This window comes from Pleurodeles waltl, chromosome 6 (genome assembly GCF_031143425.1).
Source record: "Pleurodeles waltl isolate 20211129_DDA chromosome 6, aPleWal1.hap1.20221129, whole genome shotgun sequence".
Lineage (NCBI taxonomy): Eukaryota > Metazoa > Chordata > Amphibia > Caudata > Salamandridae > Pleurodeles > Pleurodeles waltl.
The window spans coordinates 1380127205-1380150020 of NC_090445.1; the positions used below are offsets into that span (position 1 = coordinate 1380127205).

A 22816-nucleotide genomic window follows, 5' to 3' on the forward strand; every position below is an offset into this window, starting at 1 on the left:
GTTTTAAGATAGCACGTTTGGATACACTCTACTATCCATCTAGACAATCCTTGTTTGGAAACTGAAATATGCTTATGAGGTTGTTGGAAAACAACAAAAGGTTGTTGAGATTTTCTAAAGCCTTTTGTTCTGTCTATATATTACATGAGCGCTCTTTTAAGTTCAAGAGTGGGGTGAGCTCTTTCAGCAACTGAATCTGGCTGTGGATAGAAGACTGGCAATTCCACTGACTGATTAATGTGAAATTGTGAAAGGACTTTGGGCAAACATTTTGGATTTGTCCTAAGTACTATTTTGTGTTTGTGTACTAGGAGGAAGGGTTCTTCTAAAGTGAATGCTTGAATATCACTTCTTCTTGTAAAAGAAGTAATTGCTACTAGGAAAACACCCTTCCACAAGAGAAACTGAAGAGCGCAAGAATGCATGGGCTCAAAAGGTGGACCCATTAGACTTGCTGAGCACAATGTTAAGATTCCTTGCAGGAGCTGGTGGAACTGGAGGTGGAATAACTCTTTTAAGACCTTCCATAAAAGGTTTTATGACAGGAATTCTAAACAGGGAACTATGTTTTCTGTTTGAGAGGTAGACTGATATTGCTGTTAAATGAATTTTAAATATCCCTGACCAATCGATCCATAACGCATTGGCCTTGGATTGAAGTTGTGGGTACCTGGATGTGAAGTTCTGTAATTTTGTGTTTTTGCTTGTTACGAAAAGGTCTATGTTTGGTGTTCCCTACATCTGAAAGTAATGTTGAATTACTTGTGGGTGAATCTCCCATTTATATCTTTGTTGCTGCGTCCTGCTTAAGAGGTCTGCTAACTGGTTGTATATCCTGGGATGTACTCCACTAGCAGGTGAATGTGATTGTGAATTGCCCTTTTCCAAACTGTTTGTGCTAGGAGTGACAGCTTCGATGAGGGCATCCCCCCAATGTTTTTGCAGATAACCCATTGCTGTCATGTTGTCTGCCCTTATTAAGTTTGTTTTGTGTACAATCTGTGGTTGAAATGCTTTTATGGCTATGAACACTGCAAGAAATTCCAAGTGGTTTATGTAGTAAGTTTGCTGGATTGTATCCCATTCTCTCTGTATTGTAAGATTGTTGAGATGAGCTCCCCAACCCTTTATTGATGCATCTACGGTAATTATGGTCTGTGACACAGGCTCCTGAAATGGCCGCCCTTTTAAATAAGTTGGTGTGATTCCACCATTGCAATGATTTCTTAGTTTGGCGGTCTAACAACACTAGATCCTATAATTGACCCTGTGTCTGAGACCATTGTTGCGAGAGACACTGTTTTAGTGGTCTACTGTTTAGACGTGCATTGGGCACTATTGCTATGCATGATGCCATCATTCCTAACAGCTTCAAGACTAATCTTACTGTGTAGGATTGACTGACTTGCAATTGGGAAATGATATTGTGAATCTCTTTGATTCGTTGTGGATTTGGGTAGGTTAATGCTGACGGAGTGTTCAGAATTGCTCCTAGATTTGGTTGAATTTGTGCTGGCTGAAATTGAGATTTCTATTGATTGTGAACCCTAACCTGTGTAGGGTATCTATTGTGTACTGTGTATGCTGTTGACAGTTTTAAATGGTGCTGGGTTTTATTAGCCAGCCATCAAGATATGGTAAGACATGTATGTGTTGTCTTCTGAGGTATGCCACAACTACTGCTAGACATTTTGTGAATACCCTTGGTGCTGTTGTTACTCCAAAGGGTAGTACTTTGAATTTGTAGTGCTTGCCTGCTATTACAAATCTTAAGTACTTGCGGTGTGCTGGATGCAAAGGAATGTGGAAGTAAGCGTCCTTTAAATCTAATGCTGTCATGTAGTCTTGTTTTTGTAACAAGGGAATGACATCCTGTAGAGTGACCATTTGGAAATGTTCTGACAGGATATATTTATTTAGAGATCTGAGATCGACAATTAGTCTGAGAGTGCGATTCTTTTTTGGTATGAGGAAGTATAGAGTATATTCCCCTGTACCTTGTTGACTGATGGGATCCATTTCTATTGCACCTTTGAGTAGAAGATATTTTACCTCTTGTTTCAACAGAGCAATGTGTTCAAGAGAAAGCCGGTGTGATCGGGGTGGAATGTTTGGTGTAGTGGAGATGGAGTCTAGGCAATAACCATTGCAGATAATTGACAGAACCCATTGATTTGTTGTAATTTGTTGCCAGTGAGGATGGAAATACTGAAGTCTTCCTGCCACAGGAGATGTATGCTGTTTGGGAATGCAGGTGAAGTCACTGCTTCGTTGAGGTAGAAGCACCTCTTCCGGCAGGGGATTTACCTCTGGATCCAAAATTGTGTGCTCTATAAGAGCACCTGAAAGATCCCCTGGGATAATATTGTTGTCCCTGTTTTTGCTGGTACGTAGAGGCCTCTGGAACTTGTGGTTTAAAATCCCCTCCAAATTGAGGTTTGCGAAATGAGCCCCGAAAAGGTGTTGTATAAAGGGCTCCCATGGCATTTGCTGTTTCAGAGTCCTTTTTTAATTTATCAATGGTTCCAGTCCAAATAGTTGCTGCTTATTAAAAGGCATGTTAAGGACCGCTTGTTGTATTTCAGTCTTAAAGCCTGAGGACCTCAACCAAGCATGTCTTCTAATTGGAATGCTAGTGTTTATGCCTCTAGCTGCTGTGTCAGCTGCATCTAATGCTGACCTGATCTGGTTATTGGCAATGACTTGTACCTCTTCCACTACCTGCTGTACCTTTTTCTGGTGTTCCTTTGGGAGGTATTGTAGGAACTCCTGCATCTCATCCCAATGTGCCCGTCATATCTAGCTAAAAGGGCTTGTGAATTAGCAATACACCAGTGATTCTCAGCCTGGGGTACCATCCTTTAGCCTGCGGCGACAAATTTGCAGCTTTCTTTATCAGGGGGAGGAGTGTCCCCTGTGGACTGGCTGTTAGCGCATTTCCTGGCTGCGCTGACTACAATGGAGTCTGGCAGTAACAGTTGGGAAATGAAAGCTGGATCTGTTGGTGCCGGTTTATATTTTTTGTCTATTCTAGATGTTAACACCTTGGCTTTGACTGGCTCTTTAAAAATGCCATCTGCATATTCGAGCATACCAGGCAGCATTGGCAAACATTGGTATTGTTTGTGCGTTGAGGAAAGAGTGTTAAAAGGAAATCCTCTTCCAATGGCTCAGAGTGCATCTGCACACTATGCTATGTGGCTGCCCTGGAAATGACTTGGTTATATGCTGTGGTATCCTCAGGTGGAGATGGTCTTGTGGGATACAACTCAGGATCATTAGGTGGGATTGGATCAGAGTCATTCATGTCCCATGGATCCATGTTATAAATACTATCACCCATATAGGCCCCATGTGAAGAAGCATGAGATCGTGTGGGTGAAGTTGGTGGTGGTGGAGTAGGAGGTGGTGGAGAAGAGGAAAGATAAGGCAAATGTGGAGAAGTAAGCTGAATAGTCTTTGGCTTTTCCTTATGCTTAAATATTTTTGTTGGTGAAGGTCCAGCATCCAAACTCTTCTGGAATGCTAATTTCCTCTTTGTCACTGGAGGAGGATCGGCAATAATCTTTCCAGTCTCTTTCTGTATTTGAATCCTCCTTTGTTTCTGGTCCATGACCTCGAGAATCGGTCTAATGTCCGACTCATCCCCCCTCTTGTTCTGAAGATGAAGCATGTTTTTTGCCTTTTAGAGAATGTTTCAAAAGTTTGGTGGCAGTATGCTTCGTACTGGCCGAAAAAGCACCTTGATTAGTTGGAAAAAGTTTTTTCAGCTCTGAAGATGGACTTCGTTGTCTTGGCTCCGAAGAGAAGCATGGATGTGTCAGTTCCAATGCACTTGGAAGCCGACTCGGTTCAGGAGTGGAAACCTCCATCTTTCGACTCAATGCCGAAACAGGCCTGGCAGTCTGTTGCTGGGGGTGAGTTTTGGCCTTCCTCGGCGCCAAACCCAAGGGTCGGTCGACGAGTTCATGTTTTCGGGTGGAACCATGGCTAACAAGCTGTGGTGTCTCCAAGGCCTTGTGTGGTCTTTTAATTTGTTGGGTTGGGGCTGGTGTACTCACGTACAGTGCCACAGGGAGTGCCTGGCTGTCCTCCTTTGAATCTCAGTCAGAGTCCGAATCTCAAATGGAAACTGCCGTCTGAGCCTGTTCTTCACCAAAGATGTCGGGCGTGGGCTCTGTGGATTTCGACGCCATCTCCAACTGCCTTGCTCTCCGATCTCGTAATGTCTTCTTTGATGGAAAATACCAACATGCCTTGCAGCTTTCTTCTCGGTGGTCTGGAAAAAGGCAGAGGTTAAACACTGAGTGCTGGTTGGTGTAGGGGAATCTTGCCGTGGCACCAAGGACAGAATCAGAATGGAGTTCGATCTATGAGCCTGTGATGCAGTAGGCCCAAAGACGTCCGAGAAGGGAGCGGGTGTCCTAAAGGGTGTTTAATCGATCCCAATGCTACAATCAGATCGAGTGCCGGTGGAAACCGCAATGGAAACGTTACCGACAGTTAGATAAAGGATATAGAAGTTCAGATAGTACCAAACCAAAGGTACTGGAGTGAGAGGGAACATGTCCGAACCCAAACGTGGAAAGAAAACAATCTAACAAAGTAGTTGATGCCCATGGGCGCTATCACTGAGAGGAGGAGTTACTCAATCCCGTGACTCGAACAAAAATGCTTCTTTGAAGAAAAACAACTTGTAACACTCAGAACCCAACACTAGATGGCGATATATGCACAGCATGTGTATCTGCAGCTACCGCATGTGTATCTGCAGCTACACATGCCATCAAACATATATATACATATACTATTGATATTGATATCCATCCATTTACTGTAAATAAATAAATTTAAAAAATCATAGACTCTGAAGGAAACTGTAGTTCTAAAAGGACAAACAAGAACATTATTCTGGCATACATATGTATTCACAAGTGTAACATCAGACAATATCCCTGACTCACTGATCTTCACATGCTAGAGGAAAAGCTGCTCAATTCCTTGTAGGAGGGGACATCACAGTTGTGACCCAAAGTATTCAACTGTGTGAGGTGTGCTTTCAAACAGGACACTGCAGTAAAGAAAATGGCACCTGAGTGACAAGTGGTTCGTGTCTTCTGTTTAGATCCATTGTGTTTAGGAGACATTTGAATACATTATTAGAATATTCCAGAAAACAATTTCTGTGTAACTAGTACCTGATCTCAAAACATTTCCCTTCCTTGGTGAAGACTGGCTGGCCACTGAGAGATTTGCTTGAAGATGTCTGCTTCGGTTCCGCTGTGATTGGTGATTTCTTCCAAATGCATCAATTTCACTGGACTCCACACTCCTGGTTTTGGAATGCCTGTTCCTTCCAGGATGATGTTGAGAGAATTCATTTCCCTGCTCTCGCAAACTTCTCGACCGACCATGCCTAGACTCTCCCATTTGCTCACTGCTATATTTAATGTGAGTCCGTTCAGAATGTTCAAACGAATGTGTGCGACCTCTTGGAACTATCTGAATTTGCTCTTCGCTCCTATTGTTCCTCGCCTCTTGACTGACATTTCTATGGCTGTTTGAGTGACGTTCCTCAGGCTGGTCTTGACCGGAAGCTCCTTCAGAAGGGCAGCCTATGGGGGCGGTCCTGCCCTTTGAAAGTTGAAAGCCGCAGTCATGCTCGGGTGTCCTCCTTGATCGCTTGCTGTTGCGTACTTTCGGGCTTTTATTGTTAGCCTCACGGCAATAGTAATATTCTTCCTCTTCCTCACTTGGGAATCGGTGATGACTCGGAGATTTGCTGTCTTCTGATTCATACATGCAAACACAAAGTGATGTTAGTAGGGGGTTAGACAGCAAGCCATTTAAGCTGGCACTCTCTTTCAACAGCATGCGTCTACAGATTGACAAGTCATGTTACCTGATTTTAGTGGCCATAGGGTACCACAACGGTGTAGTCAGAATATCGTCTGAGATAAATATTGTTTGAATTAACATTTACAAAAATATTGCTCCTTTGGGCCCACCCAATGAGCAATATTTCTGTACAGAAAATTCAGAACACAATATATATGTCAGATGACTTTGCTGACTGAGATATTCACATGCAAACCCATAAAACTATAGATATTACAAATGAGTTGAGCCAGCAGCAGTAGGGAGTGCGTTCATGCCACGTGCAAGCACTGCAGCTCTGCATGCAAACATGTTGCCAAGAATATTAGACATTAACTTGTTAGAGACTCACAGTATGATATATTATGTATTGTAGTGCATTAGGACTATCTGTAATTCTTATTTTAAACTAGAAGACAGATATTTATACAGAACACCTGCCACTTGAGATAACCTCTCTTTTAGTATCCATGATGCAGTTCCTTCAATTAAAGTGACAGATGCAAAAATAATTTGGACCTAATGAAGCTGTCCGTATTCTTTCTGTTTTTTGATTACCACTAGAAATAAGACTTTCATTATTGGCAATTACATAAATATATATTTTCTTCCTCTTCCGTGGGAATTAAATGAAAACAATGTATTCCAAAGAAGAGTGGTGGGCTGACAGCACTTGTACCCAATCGACCACAGTCTAAGAGGTATGTATGAATGATTTGGCGCTTAAAGCAAAGTATGCTTGAAAGCAACCAAGCTATATTGATTACAGTCTACAAATGTGGCTTCCGTGTGCTGAGCTGAAAATGAATATTTGCTGTAAGGATACAGCAGGAATCTTTAACTGGTAAAACGTCTCTGGGATTAAGGATGGATCCTGCTTGCCAGTACTGAATATCAACTATGCAAACACTGCTGTGGCACCAGTGAAACACTGCCTAGAACTGAAATCTTATCAGGCTCCATAACATTAAAAAAATGTAGAAGGCCCTTCCACGTTCCATTATCAAATGTGGTACAGAGTACATTCAGTGCTTAGCATACATCCCCATAGCATTAAAAAAAATATGAAAGATAACTAAAATCACAAAGCTATGTTTCCAAGCAAAGTACAGGAAGCGGAAGCAAACACCATAAAGCATCAATAGCATGCGTTTGCGACAAATGCCAGCAGCGAGCGTAGGAGCCATGAAACAGAAACAGTAAAGAAAGCCACGGAAGTCTGATAAACAGACTGATGGTTTAATGAAATGTATTAAAAAATAATAAAGAATTATAATTAGATTACACTTCATCTGAATTTAGATAAACTATTATCCAAGTAAGCAAATCATAGATTTCTAGTTATGTTGTAAAGGAGTCATCTGCTGAAAGGTGTCACAGTAGGTCTGAAAACCCAACCAGATAGCATCAAACAAAGGAACACACTGGAATGTTCCTTGGTGGCGACTGTAAGCGATGCAGGACTGGGTAAAGAGAACTGCCTTTACCTCTACATCGGATGGCCCCGGTCTGGTTATGAAAGGAGCTTGTAGACTTTCTTCAGTACTCCTTCCTTAAGCTGCCTAAAGCATTCCTGTGAAGTGCAGACAATCTGTCTCTATAAGAGACAAGGACTGGCACTTTGAACTTTTTCTTTCTCTTCACCAGGAAGATGTTTTTCACAGAAGAGAAATCATTTGTCCTTCAGCCAGTGCAAATGCTGCACTGTGCGGGGTCCTTCAGGCCCACTTTATCAAACTATTTGTCAGTTTATTTCACCCACTTTTCGCAATAGATGTATGCATTAATATTGGAAGTGAACACCTTTCAGAAAATGTGTGACTTCTAACCAAAATACAACTTGGTGGGTATTCACCTCTTTCCTGATGGTTAATCTGAGCTGTCTCTCAAATGGGAAAATCCTGTTTAAAAGCTTTATCTTTTTTAATCACAGTTATTGTAATTTGTGATCAGAGAAAATCAGAAAAAAACCTTAAATCCTGTTTCTGTGAGTCAGGATATGGATTTTGTTTTGCAAAATAGAGCTTTTTGATGTTGTACATTTAATTCATAGCTGCAAATACATCTGTGAATGAGGTCCTGTATCACTTTCAGAGATGTATAATGCAAGTACAGCACTCAGAAAGTTAACTAACCAATACAGCTTACTCCCTCCATTTTAGGTAGACTGGGGTTGGCTCAGTAAGCGGAAGACAGATCAGGGCGACTGTTGAGATATTAATATTTTTACAATAGGTGTGTTTACAGGGTTGGTCTGCAAGGAATATTATGCAGTATGTAATAAACATCTAGTCATATACACCACCCAATTTAGAATTTAAGGGTATTATAAAGGAGTAACGTATTTGCAAATAAATGTTACAATTTTTAGTTTTTTAATGTGCAATTTTTTTCCCTTTTATTTCTGACCTTTTTGTGCTCTGATGTCCCACCAGCACATAGTTGATGGTAAGACTTATGCGAGTCTCATTTCAAGTTAACTATATGCAATGGTGCATTTTATGTTGCAACAACGAAATTGGTGGTAAAACGTGTTGTAAATGTAACACAACATACTAAGATAGAAAATGCTTCTAAAAATGAAGGCGTGTTTTGATCCGTGTTAACTGGTAGGACTGGAAGGGCTGGTAGTGACTTCAGTGGCAATGCAGGTTCTGCTACTTATTTGAGTTTTAGAAGCGGGAGATTAAGTTTATTCACATACATGAACCACCCTCATCCTCGTCCTCCAGCCATCTCGACCCTTTTATTCCATTATGTCTTTTTACCCCAATAACATATTGTGCTCTCTCAAATCCACCCCGAAATGCGGTAATTCGTTTTACCTAGAATTGGGATACAGTTTAAATTGCTATGATTTGTTTTACATGTGGCTCTCTCTTTTTCAAAGTTATTTGTATTTAGCAAGAACTTCATCTACCTTTCTTGGTTATTGTTGTGGACTTGTTGCTATTCCGTGCATTTATCTAGCTGTTTGATTTAACAACGTAAAAATAACAATACATTTAATCTAGTGAAATTCAGAAAATAGAGCACGATGGTGGTGGGTTTGGAAAAGAAAACTGAAATGATCATAATCACGAAAAACAATCAAGACAATAGCATATACGTTTTTATTGCCCAGATCAAATTAGATTGACAATGGCTGAGGGAAGGATGGGTGTAATATATATTTTTGGAAGTATCTGCATAGTTCTCCATCACTTCCAATTTCCCATGCTTGGAGGACCACAAGCAATAGGGAAACTGAGATTTAGTAACAGCCAAGCTGCTTATAAAGACCTCTAAGACCACGGGCAAATTTTCATAGTAACTGTCAACCCAGCTGATTCAACAACAGAAGAATAGACACAGTTTTTTAAGGACACCATCATCTGATTTAGTCGGACAATGTAATGTTACCACAACACCAGTTTCCTCAGCCAAAGATTCAGTCCAATTTAAAGAATGTCCAATGCATCAAAGCCAGAAATGCAGCAGCCTCTTTATGAATGCCATACATCTTGTGTATGTGACCGAAACATTCCCAGGGCTTTCCACAGAGTGAATGATAATATTACCTTTTAAGGCTAGTTGGCCAGTGTTGGATATTGCCTTATAGCTGTGCTCCTGAAAAAGAAAGGAAGACCTACCTTGGATCCTGGTTGGGCTGTCGTGGCTCCACCTCTCCACCTCCTTCTGTTCAAGCTCTTGCAACCTCTTGGCTATTTCCTGGAGGAAAGAAAAAACAAAAGGATATGTCAGAATAAGAAGAGTGGTCACTCAAGATGAAAATAAAACCTGTACCTGCACCAGTTTTTAGTGGCCACTAAAAATATCCACAATTAACACTCAAAGGTTAACAGATTGATACAGAGCTATTGTTCAACATGGAGAATAAAGCTGTGGTTGTACAGTCAATGGAGAAATGCATGGTTATATTTACCTTTTGAAAAGGGAACTCATTTTATATAGCATTACCACTAAATTTGGATATCCATAGTTTGCTATCCATATACCATTTCACCACCCCACCAGTACTCAGGTTTTAGTGTGTGCCAGGAATGTTCCCTGTAGCCCCCACAAGAAGCTCATTGCTGGGATTCGTGTTGTAACTAAATGAAAAGTAACACCAATGTTGTCTTGATGTCTGCAATGAATTTGTTTGAAGGCCATTGTCATGTGGATGAAGTTTGTGATTACTTGCATATTTACTTGTAACTCTTAAAAACCAAATTTATTTTATTTCTGGTGACTCGTGGAGACCAGCTCTATGCATTATCAGACTGCAGAAGCTCCTTGAACCGTGGCACAAAGACAGCCATTAAAATGAATGAACTGTCTCACATTAGCCCAACTCTTGGCGACTTTATTAACATACCATAGAAAACCATCCTGATTTTCCAATGGAAAGCATACATCAAACTGAAAACCACAGATGTGGTATGCTACAGTCCTGCACAAATAAACTGGTCAACTAATCACTAGTCAGTGGTTGATACTGACCCAAAAAACTATAGGCTAATTGCTGTTTTACACATCAAGGAGAAAGCCTATGCCAGCTTGATTTTACAGGATCTTATCTGAAGAAGGTTTGCTTCCTTTTTTATCATAAAGGATTTAAGGAGGGCAGCTCAACTGTGGAAACCATTGTGGCCCTCTCTTACATTGCCCAACAGGTGGTTGCAAGGAACATACTACCGTTTTTTGCTTGTTTCGTCGACTACTCTTCAGCTTTCAATGGTGTTTTCTGTAACATTCTTTGGCAGAAGCTTGCAAAGTGGAATAATAATTCCCCCCAAGTTATTAAGAGCTATGATGTCACTTTACACCAGGACCTGGGGTTGAGTTAGATTGGTGGGGGATGTAGCAACCACAAAATTTCAGAGGGCTCAAACAGAGCTGTGTGTTGATGCCAATTTTGTTTAATTTATACACAGCCGACCTGGGCCAGGCCTTGGCAGGCTCACATTTAGCCAGTCCAAAGATAGGAGCACAGAAAATCTCTCTCGTGCAATATTCAGATGATCTAGTTCTATTGGATAACACAAGGGTCGTCTTCAGAGCGCTGAATGCACTTAATGACTACAACCAAAAAAGAGATGTAATTGCTGGGCAAACTAAGACTAAAGAAGTGATTTTTGGCCATTTTCCAAAACAAAGACCAGCAAGTGGTGGCTGTTGGGGTGGGGGGGGGGGGGGGGGGGGGGAAACTGGACTGTGTGGAGGAGAGTTACAACTATCTAGGGGCCTGGCTGAGCGAATATGGAAAATCAAAGAAACACCTTCAAAAAAATGAAAAATAAAGGCAATATGATTTGTAAATTGAATAGCTCACTAGAGAATCCATCGGCCACAGCCATCGGGAGGATTATTGCAGATAAACTAATACCTGCCGTTAGTTATGCTAAGGAAGTATTCCCAAGCAAGCAAGCAGGTGAGCTAGATAAACTGCAATGCTTGTGTTACAAAAGTGTCTTCCAAGTGCCATATTATACCCGGTACACCTTCAATAGACTTGAATTTGACTTTGTATTCTAAAAATGTGTGCAGTTGGGAACATTAGCACAATATTTGTATCGGACAGCTGTTTTCAGTGAAAACTTGATAAAGGAAGTCCTAAATGCAATTTTTATAACTAAAGGTAACCCATGGCAAGCGTAGTTAACACAAGCGGAGGAGATATTGAATTTAGCCAAAGAGAACTGGGCTCATTGCCCCAGCAGCCTGTCCGCAATTAAAGCTGCAATTAAACGGCACATTTGCCTCTTCCCAAGAGAAGCATAATTAAAGACCCTTCAAAAACAGGTAGCTCAAGCGCACCTAATGCCATCGTACAGAGCTCATCCAATCTGCGTGCATCTGAAACAAACCATGGGAAAATCTTTTTTTAAAGCTTATACTGCGGGCTAGACTGGTGGCCCTTCCATTACGAGAGCTGAATGGCGAATGGAAGTAGCTGAGTAACATTGTATGCTGTTGAACTATAAAACGAAACACTGAGTAATCTCGTGCTGTTGTCCAGCTCTATACGGTGGACTTCACAAATTCTTGAGGCCAATCTTCCTCCAGCATGGGGCACGAACTGTCATTGAGGTGAAAAACCTCTTGTTTGAGGTGGACAGAGTGCCAGAAATGGCGAGGATTGGCACATTTATGTATCAGCCATGGACTCTGCTGAAGGAGAAATAGCGGGATGGAGTGCCTGTGCCATCGGCTGATGTTTTCATGCAGTACGCCAAATCGCAGCTGGAAACTGAGTTGGAGCCATCAACTTTTATACCTGGAATATACCAAATTGACATTTGCTTCTTGGTTTTCTTGCATTTATACTTTAAATGTAATTGTTTTTTCTTCTCTTATTTCTTTTAACTGGGGAGATTTATCACCGATTTTACTTGTAATGGTTTTAAGTAAGCAAACAATAAATATATTCATTCATTCAGTCGTTGCTAGTCCACCACCATGCCATGTAATGGTCACTTCTGAAGGTTAGCTTCTTTGGGTGCATTTTTGCATATTCTAATAGGAAGAGGTAGATGCTGGAAATGCGATCATGTAATAGCCATATATTGGGACTGTCTGCGTCACTTAATTGGAGATTTGGTTGAATCTTGAGTTAGTTGAACTGAACAAGTTAGAAGAGCACGTGCAGTTCCGAGTTTTCTAAATAAATGTTTGTGCAATGGTGAGTGCAATGATGAGTGACTGTGTGTTTGTGTTTCTGAGAGGCTGCAATAAGACCTGATGTGTGAAGAGACACTGATAAAGAAAGTGAATGGATATCTGCTATTTCAAAGGGGCAGCTGAAGTGTAGAGGGCCAAAGTTTGTATACTGCCTACAAAAGAAATGCCCAATGGTTGTAAGTTACCCTCAAAAATCACCTGAATGTAATGTAGTCTCTAGTAACTCCGGGTCCAACTGTGTGGGATGAGGGGCACAGGGCATGGTGTAGTACCATGAACCCCCTAAATTAAAAGCTTGAGAATGAGCGGGTGCCAATGGAAAGTCTATCTGATAACAAAACTTTAAAATGTAGTTTATGTTTACTTTCATTGTATTAGAAACATTTGTGGAGAAAGCAAGATAGAGTAGTGGGAGAGCGGAAAAATGCAACAAGAGAGCATTAAAGGAAAGAAAAAAGTAGGGGTGATGGAGAGATAGATGAAGGGATGATTGGAAAGAGGTGGATGGCTGAATTTGTTGGAAAGAGCGTTGGATGGAAGGATGAGTGTACAGATGAGTGGAACGATGGGTCGAAAGAATGAAGGATGTACAAAGGATTGATTGCATTAAAGATAACAGTTAGACAATACTAAGGATGATGTGTTAATGAAGAGAAGTCAGGATGATGGACCGATGAGAGAAATTAGGATGATGGAGAGAACGATAGATGATATAAGTAAGGATAGATGGAGAGATGGATAGGATTGATGGACTGAAGGGCATAATGGGTGGAAGAAGAGAAGGAAGTATGAAGTACGAAGAGATGGATGGGAAAATCCACTGAGAATGCACGTATAAAAGGCATAATTTAGCCTAAGTCTTTTCATGATTTTTTTACGGAAGTTACCACATGAGTCCTAGGCCTGCTCTCCTCACTCATTCAGTGTAATTTTGTATTGGGTTGAAAGCGTGAGACAATTAATTTTTTGGGTACTCCTTTGTGTGGAGTTGTGCAGCCTGTAGAAAGGTGCAGACTAATGTCACTAAATCTGAATGCGTGAAGTAAGTGTGTCGCCTGTACAGTGCTCCCCGTTTGGACCGTGCAGGACCTGCTGAACACTGCACCAAAACTTCACCACAAGGAAATACTACATAACAAATTGTGTGCCATCACTACTTTCATGAGACGCTACAGGTTTGTGAGCCTGGGTAACACCACAATATGGAAGAGGGTCAAGCCCACCCAGCGTGTCAGGAACAGTCCTAGAACCATGCCTACATTTGCTTGAGTGAAAAATAATGTTTAAGGGCTCCATCAACAATATTCTGCACATGAGGTCAGCAGAGTCAGGATGTCATCTTAACTTGAAATTATTTCTTTTCCCAGACCCCCTGGCGAACTGCTCGTGGATGGGATGGTGCAAGCCTGTGGGCCATGGTGATGGAAAGACTACCTCCTGTCCCCTTTGTAAGAGGCTGGCTCTTGGATTGGCCTATCTTCCATATAAGCCTCCAGAAAAAGCAACATTTGCCTCCAAGACAACGAGGACATCTAGGTTAGAACACGGCACAACCCTGATCAAAGGGAGGATATTGAAATGGTGCTAGAGACACAAGGTTAGTGGTCTTAAAAATAACCTACATATTGCACTCAGTTGATGTATGTGTACAGTATTCCTATGGCGTAAAACTAGCCAAAAACAGAGCAGGCTGTACATGGTAAAAGACAGTTATAAAGTCGAGGAATGATAGGAGAGTAAGCTGGGTTGTGGAAGTTTAACGCATTGTGATACAGTGTTCTTTAATGAGGGGATATTTCAACTCTTTCCTAAATTGAAGCAGCGTTTGAATGTTCCTAAAGGATAAAGGGATTTTGTTCCAAATTATGGGTGCAGAGATGGAAAAGGCCTATTGACTTGTTTTTTTAATTTTTTTATACTTCTTAGTCTGCAGTCTGATGTGTTCTGGTTGCAAGGTTGCTGATAACCACCTGAGACAGTGTGCTTATCTGCAAGATAAGCAGAGGTGCTGTTCGTGATGGCTTTGTAAATGCAGCTGGTTTTAAAGATGGTGTGGGCTATAAATGGTGGGGCCAAATGGGTTTATCAGAACAGGGTTTTTTTTATGAATTGGGCTCTGGGAAGTCCAACAATTTGTTAAACTGTGACAGTCCCCTAGTGCTTTGATTGATTGACGGGTTTATAGCCCAATATAAGTTCACAAAAACGAATAAGCACAATTTTTTAAAAATGTCTTAATTGTCAAAATAGTCACCACCTTACCATTTTAGTAGTATGGCATTGCAATATACCAGGGAGTGAATCTTATCTCGCCAATTATTAATAAGGAATCGCCTCGGTAAAAATATAGTTGGGTGTCAATATTCCATGCATAAAAAGCTAATTTTAAATTTCTATATTACAGGTGACCAGACACATCTAGTCGCCCGCAATCACAAAATTATGTAGCTACTCAACTGTAAAAAGTTATTACAGTTGAGTTCAGAGGTCACAGTACCTCCCGCCAGAACCAACAACCAGAGTCTCATGCTACACACAGAGCACAATTGCAGCTGCAGTTTAAACATCGAAAACGGAAAATATGTTTCTAAACTGGAAAGCTTTAAACAGAATGGAGATATTTATTCTGAAAAACATTCAACAGAAAGGAGATATTTATAGCAAAGTGCTCATTTTTTCACCAAACTGTAGGTTATTACAGGAACGATAGAAACTCTGCATGTTCCATCATGGCATTTTTAATCTGACTTACATGAAATGGATCCTTACGTCTTTTGGCAAAAATTATTAACTTCTGTGTTTAATTTTGCCAGGGCCGTTTAAGGCATTTTTGGGTCCCCAGGCAGAAAGGGAATGTGCGAGGACCCTCTAATTTGCATACAAAATGACACATTCAATGCTATTTGCATCAGCCTCGTTCCTTTATAAGGTAAAGGAACTCCTTAGTGGTATCTTTGAAATACATGGCGGGGGGTACGTTAGCCATATACAATTGTGGTTTGGTTTGCCATTAATATAAATATAATCCATGCCAATGTGTCCTATACATTGACACATTTTAATTTTGGGTTTTGTTAAGTGCTTTGCAAAATGAAGACCTTTACAAAGGGGTTTTACAAGGAAACAGGAAAGTCCAAAGTCGTCCCCGACACCTATTTTTCTACATGTGTTTATATTCTGAGAGTTGAGAACAAAATCTTTGTAAGCACGAGTCATAGCCCAAAAATTAATTGACAAAACAAAAAAGTATCTCCGTCAAAACAATGCTCTAAAAGTAGGAGTACACTTATTTAGCCGGAAGAGGGCACCCGATATCCATTCCAATTCCAAGCCATTCACTGGTTGATTATTCCAGTTCACCAGACTCAATAGCGAAATTAGTCAGCAATAAAGCGTTGAAATTTCCCAGCAACGGTTGTGCTAAACAGCGGCGTAACAAAGGCCCCAGTAGCCCAAGCGGTGCGCGGGGGTTTTGGGGAGATTATAGGGAGTTGAGCGTTGAGCTCCAGAGGGCCCCCTCTGCCAGTGACTGGGTCCCGGGGGGAGGGAGCCATCCAGGGACTTTGTCAGGGGTCCCCCTTAAATTTCCTTACGCCACTGGTGGTAATAAATGTATACTCATTCAATAGAAATAAAAATACCGTTAAAAGATACGATTAGAGGATGACACATCGATGTAGTGCTAAGGAGAGATGAGCGACGAGTATAAAATATAAAAAATTACATCAGAAAATACATTTCTGAGAAAAACAGCGGACTACAAATGATGCTAAATAGGAACCCGGTGCGAAATGGTTATGAAATCTGCCCTCTTCTATCTAATATTAGGGCACCGTAACATGAAACTAGAAACTGCCCAGCTGTGGCCCTACACTGCAGCCCAAGTGTCCGCTCACCAAACCTCAGAGGTACCTGAGACTGTGATCAATTTGAAGCTTCTCACACACACCTGAGCCCAAACTCGCTGACAGGGCTCGTCTTCAGAGAACACCTTCAACCACAGCTATGTCCATCAATACCTCATTCTTGCAGGTCGTGCCTCAGGTTCTCAAGCATCAACACTCCTCAAGAAACCTACAATGGACGCAGCTCTCCACAGTAATCTCCTGCCAGTGTCAAATGTACTGCTCTTTGCCATGCTCCTGGGAATAAGAGACTGAGGTTGTCAGCTCCACCAATGCCTATTAAATAGTTGTAGGGTGTGCCACTTACGAATACCTCTTGGGGGTGTGCCATAATCAGCCCTGAGAAAAACTGCTCAAACCAGCTCCACTCCCTTCCTTTCCTCGATCTGCCTCTCTGCTCTCTCTCCTCCCTGTCTGATCACTGTCTCCATCTCTCTTTCCCTTCTTGTCAATCTCATGACGCCCATGTGCCTGCTGCAGGTAAACTAGGGAGCAGTGGAAAGTAACCACCAGCAGCGGCCCTAGGCTTTCTAAACCGGCCTCCTCTGGCTCCAGGCTACCAGGGAAATGCCAGATGGACTAGACAGCCAGTCCAAGCCTGAGGGTAGGGAGTCCCATGGTATGGATGCCCCTGTCCACTGGGTCAGCTACCTCTGCCTAAAAGTCTCCTACAGCTCTCATGGCTCCTCTCTGGTACCTGGACTCGGGGAACCCAAAGAGCTGGCACCCGGGCACTTGGCACATCAGGTGGACACCGACTAAGGCACAACCAACTGACCTTAATTCTCCCCAGGAAAGGCAAACACAGGAGTCCGGAGGTCAGTACACACATGGGAGGACAGTCACTGCTTTGACTGCCTACCACAGCGGTGCAGGACTCCCTTACCTATTGGGGTAGCTCCCCGCACAGGTGAGAAGAATATCTAGGATAATGACTAAGAAAGGCCCAGATATGGTGTAAGCCTCACAACACGGAAACCATGAACAAAGGAAAGAGGCCAATTAATTGGCACTCCGTGTAAAGTCACCTGATGTCAAACAAAATCACCCAAAACATTTAGGGGAAGGGTGCTTAAGCAGGACACAAGCTTTATTAGACAGAAACTCCTGTGTGTCTAGACGGTATACAGTCATTATGGGTTGGGAAAGGTTGATAGAACCTCGCAGTCAGGTATGTTCTCTATTGCTGTGGATCAGATGAGAGGGGAAGGTATACGCTGCTGAGCTTCTCCTTCTAGGCTTCAGTGCCTTGTTCAACTAGCGGAACTTGGAGCCTGATGGATTGTGGGCTCCAGGTAAGCTTAACTAGACTTTTGCTTTGTCTATTTCTCTGTGTTCGTGCTCTGTTTATTTTGCGCCGTATCCCCCTGTTCCGCTCCACTCGTTCTGCCTGTATTTTGCCCGTTGTACTGTTCTGTGCCATTTCCTGTTTTTCCCCGTACGTTGCCCCTGTCCTTTGGTGCCGTTTTTCCTCCGTTTCTGTGCCTGTATCTTGCCCCTTGTTTTATTGTGCCTTTTTGCCTCTGTCTCTGTTCCTCTCTCTGTGCCCGTTTTTTGCCGTTTCTTGCCCCTTATGCGCTCCCCCGCTCCGGCTCCCTCTGAGCCGCTCTCCACTCCCCTGCTGCTGCGCCCATGCAGCCCCACCCCCCTCGCGCCCCCATTCGCCACTCCCTCCCGCCTCCCGGCTGCTCCTCCCTCCCTCCTCCCTTCTTAATGGTGGTCGCTGCGCGTCGAGGGTGAGCGGCCTCTGACCTACCTTTGGCCAGGAGCTCGCTTCTCCACGATCGCAGCACCACCTTGCTGCCTCCGTGTCCCTGACCCCCGCCCACGCAGCTGTACGCGTGTTCGAGGCCCATCCCTGGTGTCTAGTGGGCGCAAGGTAAGCTTCGCTAGACTTTTGCTTTGTCCATTTCTATGTGTTCTTGCTCTGTTTATTTTGTGCCGTATCCCCCTGTTCCGCTCCGCTCGTTGTGCCTGTATTTTGCCCCTTGTACTGTTCTGTGCCATTTCCTCTGTTATTGCCCCGTACGTTGCCCCTGTACTTTGGTGCCCTTTTTCAACTGTTTCTGTGCTCGTATCTTGCCCCTTGTTTTATTATGCCTTTTTGCCTCTGTCTCTATTCCTCTCTCTGTGCCCGTATCTTGCCCCTTGTTTTATTGTGCCTTTTTGCCTCTGTCTCTGTTCCTCTCTCTGTGCCCGTTTTTTGCCGTATCTTGCCCCTTGTGCGTTCCCCCATTCTGGCTCCCTCTGAGCCGCTCTCCACTCCCCTGCCGCTGCGCCCCTGCGGTCCGGCCCCCCTTGCGCCCCCATTCGCCACTCCCTCCCGCCTCCCAGCTGCTCCTCCCTCCCTCCTTCCTTCTTAATGCCGGTTGCGCGCAGCAGGCGTGCCGCTGCCGCGCCGGAGGTGCGCTAGAGACAAGCCCGTCTGCGCCTGTCCGCGCCTGGACCGCGGCCAGCACCACCCCCCCGGCCTTCGGGACCACCGCACCCCCAGACACCGCTATACGACTAGCGACCTCAACGCCCTCAACCATGGCCACAACACGGAATGCTTCCAATCCGCCCCAAGGAACACCTTTGGTCCCTTCTCCTGCCTCTCCTACAAATTCACCTGTGACAAAACAACGAAACCCCCCAGAGCCGGAACCAACCACCTCCAGTGCATACTCCTCAACACCCGCTCCGCGCGCAAGCACGCCATCACACTCTGGGACCTGCTCGACACCACCGCCCCAGATATAGCCTTCCTGACCAAAACCTGGTGGAACGACTCCTCGGCACCCGACATCGCCATAGCCATCCCGGACGGCTACAAGATCACCCGAAGAGACCGCACCAACGCCATCGGAGGAGGAATAGCTATTGCCCACAAATCCACCCTCAAAGTTTCCACCTACACGGACAACACGCTCAAGATCGCCGAGCACCTACATTTCCAGGTCCAGACTGACCCCAACACCACCCTCAGAGGAACGCTCATATACAGACCACCTGGCCCACGAGCACCCTTCAACGACACCATCGCCGAATTCGCCAGCACCCACGCACTCCCCTCCACGGACTACATCCTCCTCGGAGACCTCAACTACCACCTAGAGCACAACAACGACCGCAACTCCACCACGTTGATAGACAACCTCACCAACCTCGGACTCCGACAACTCATCACCACACCACCCACATCGCAGGACACACACTTGACCCAATCTTCACCACGAGCGCCCACGTCACTTTCAACCACACCACCGAACTCTACTGGACGACCACCACTGCATCCACTTCACCTTCAAGAAACAAACCAAGCACCACCGCCCACAACAACCACCTCGCTGCTGCTGGAGGAAAATCACCAAAGAACAACTAACCTACACCCTCAACCAGAACCCACCCACCGACCCCACCGACCCAGACACCGCCGCCCTCGACCTCAAACAGTGAATCACCACCTGCGCCAACTCTCTAGCACCTCTCAAGAACACACCCAACAAGCAAGACTGCAAAAAAAGCACCTGGTTCACCGACGAGCTCCAAGCCTCCAAATGCGACTGCCGGAAATTAAAAAAGAAATGGCTCCACAAGCGCACCCCCGACAACCACTCAGCCCTCAAGGACACCTCCCGCAGACACCACCAACTCATCAGAAAAACCAGGAGATCCTCCTTCAAAGACCGCCTGGATAACAACGCACACGACAGCAAAGAGCTCTTCAACATCGTGAAAGAACTCTCCAATTCCAGCACCAACGTCAACGACATCCCACCATCCCAAGAACTCTGCGACTCCCTATCCACCTACTTCCTCCAGAAAATCACTGACATCCACAACAGCTTTTCTACCACCACCACGCCAGACCCCATCCCCGCCAGCCCCATCTACACCAACCTCTTGACCTCCTGGGCAAACGTCAACGACACAGAGACACTCAAGGTCATGAACTCCATCCACTCAGGATCACCGTCTGACCCATGCCCACACCATGTGTACAACAAAGCCGCCGAAACCATCACCCCCCAACTACGGAAGATCATCAATATCTCCTTTGAAACAGCAATCTTCCCGGAAAGTTGGAAACATGCCGAAATCCACGCCCTCCAGAAGAAGCCCAAAGCTGACACCCTTGATCTCAAGAACTTCCGCCCCATCTCCCTGCTCCCCTTCCCGGCAAAGGTCATCGAAAAAATCGCCAACAAGCAACTGACTCGCCACCTCGAAGAAAACAACATCCTGGACCCTCCCAATCAGGGTTCAGATGGAACCACAGCACCGAGACCACCCTCCTAGCTGCCACAGACGACATCAGACGCCAACTGGACAACGGAGAAACATCAGCCATCATCCTCCTGGACCTCTCTGCTGCATTCGACACAGTCTGCCACTGCACCTTGATAGCCCGCCTCTTTAAAGCCAGAATACAAGACAAAGCACTCGACTGGATCGCTTCCTTCCTCCACGGCAGAACCCAAAATGTACGCCTCCCACCTTTCCGATCCACAGCCACCGACATCATCTGCGGCATACCCCAGGGTTCATCCCTCAGCTCTACACTGTTCAATATCTACATGGCCCCCCTCGCACAAACGGACCGCCAATACGACCTCAACATCATCTCCTACGCCGACGACACACAGCTCAACCTCTCCCTCACCAAAGACCCGCACACCGCCAAAACCAACCTCCCAGAGGGCATGAATGCCATCGCCGAATGGATGAGTAACAGCCGGTTGAAGCTGAACTCGGACAAGACGGAAGTCCTTATCCTTGGAACCACCCCCTCAGCCTGGGACAGCTCATGGTGGCCGACTAAACTAGGAACCCCTCCAACTCCCACCAACCATGCACGAAATCTAGGATTCATCCTCGACTCCTCCCTCTCCATGGCCAAACAGGTCAACGCAGTGTCCTCCTCCTGCTACAACACCCTCCGCATGCTCCGCAGGATCTACAAGTGGATCGTGACTGAAACAAGAAGAACCGTGACACAAGCCCTCGTCAGCAGCAAGCTAGACTACGCCAACGCACTCTACACAGGAATCCCTGCCAAACATCTACGATGCCTCCAGCGCATCCAAAATGCCTCTGCCTGACTGATCCTCAACGTACCCCGCCACAACCACATCTCCCACCATCTGAGAGACCTCCACTGGCTCCCTGTGGACAAGAGGGTCACTTTTAAACTACTCATCCACGCACACAAAGCCCTCCACAACACCGGACCTGCCTCCCTAAACAGCAGACTCCACTTCTACACCCCCGCCCGCCAGCTCCGCTCCACGAACATCGCCCTGGCCACCGTCCCCCGCATCCAATGAAAGACCTCCGGCAGCAGATCTTTCTCCTACCTCGCTGCCAAGACTTGGAACTCCCTCCCGACCAACCTACGCCAGACCCAGGACCTCCCCGCATTCAGAAGGCTCTTCAAAACCTGGCTCTTCGATCAGTGAACAGCACCCCTCCCTCCTGCTCCTCCCCAGCGCCTTGAAACCCTCACGGGTACGTAGTGCGCTTTATAAATCTTATGATTGATTGATTGATTGATGCATAGTGATTGGACTACCATGGGATTTTTAGAGCACAACTATCACTGCACTTCACCGCCACCCCTTAAACACGCACGCAGGGAAACTCATAACTGGGTGATAATCCGACATTGTGAGCTACTGTGCATCCAGGCCGTCAAAGACTGTGTTTTCCGATTTCCTTTAACTTCTCAGTAGAAGGATACTATCAGTCTACTTACCCATCCAACCCTGCCATTTCTGGAGAGAGCCGCAGAGACCTGAGACTGTGAGTCAGTGTTCTCATCATGGATAGTACAAAGAGGGATGGTATTATTTGTGACTGTTATACTGTTGTGGGCACAGGGAACTCCATCATTCTTGATGTCCCAAAAAATACTTAAACAGGACACCCGCAGTTCGATGAATCAGACAGTGTTAAATCTCAGTTTCATGACACAATGAGTCCCTGAGGTAAGGCACCTCCCATCTCATCAAAAAGAGCATAAAACAGTCAGTTAGTAAAACGGCCCACTCACTGAGTTCTAGATCAGCAGAATAGTTAAAAGCTTCTATAACAAAAAATCATAGAAAATGTGGTACAGAGGTAATGAAATAACAACTCTGTGCAAGTAGGGCATTACAGAACAAACTTGGAGTAAAAAATATTCAGTCCCATGTAAGCAGTAAAATCAGGAAGAAAACTGACAGCATCACTAGCAGCATAAACAAAGGTTTCATAGAAGTTCCTTGTTCACCCCAAAAGCCAAGCTTTTTATACATTAATTTCACATATGAAATTACCAAAACTCCAGAATGGTGGTGTGAGCAAATGTCATATCATTAGCAAATCAGAACACAGTTCTATCAAGC

General features: G+C 44.5%; 1 protein-coding gene across 3 annotated transcripts in view; it reads right to left on the minus strand.

Annotated features, from left to right (window-relative positions):
• Positions 1–22816, minus strand: part of LOC138300863 (coiled-coil domain-containing protein 50-like) — a 671686-nt gene that overhangs the window by 194668 nt on the left and 454202 nt on the right. For 2 of the 3 annotated variants that reach the window (XM_069240699.1, XM_069240700.1), the window contains exons 6-7: positions 9510–9588; positions 5199–5789 (exon numbers count right to left, since the gene is read on the minus strand). In XM_069240699.1, coding sequence (XP_069096800.1) covers positions 5199–5789; positions 9510–9588 — 670 coding nt within the window. The remainder of the gene's footprint in view (positions 1–5198; positions 5790–9509; positions 9589–22816) is intronic. The other variant, XM_069240701.1, reaches the window with a different exon arrangement.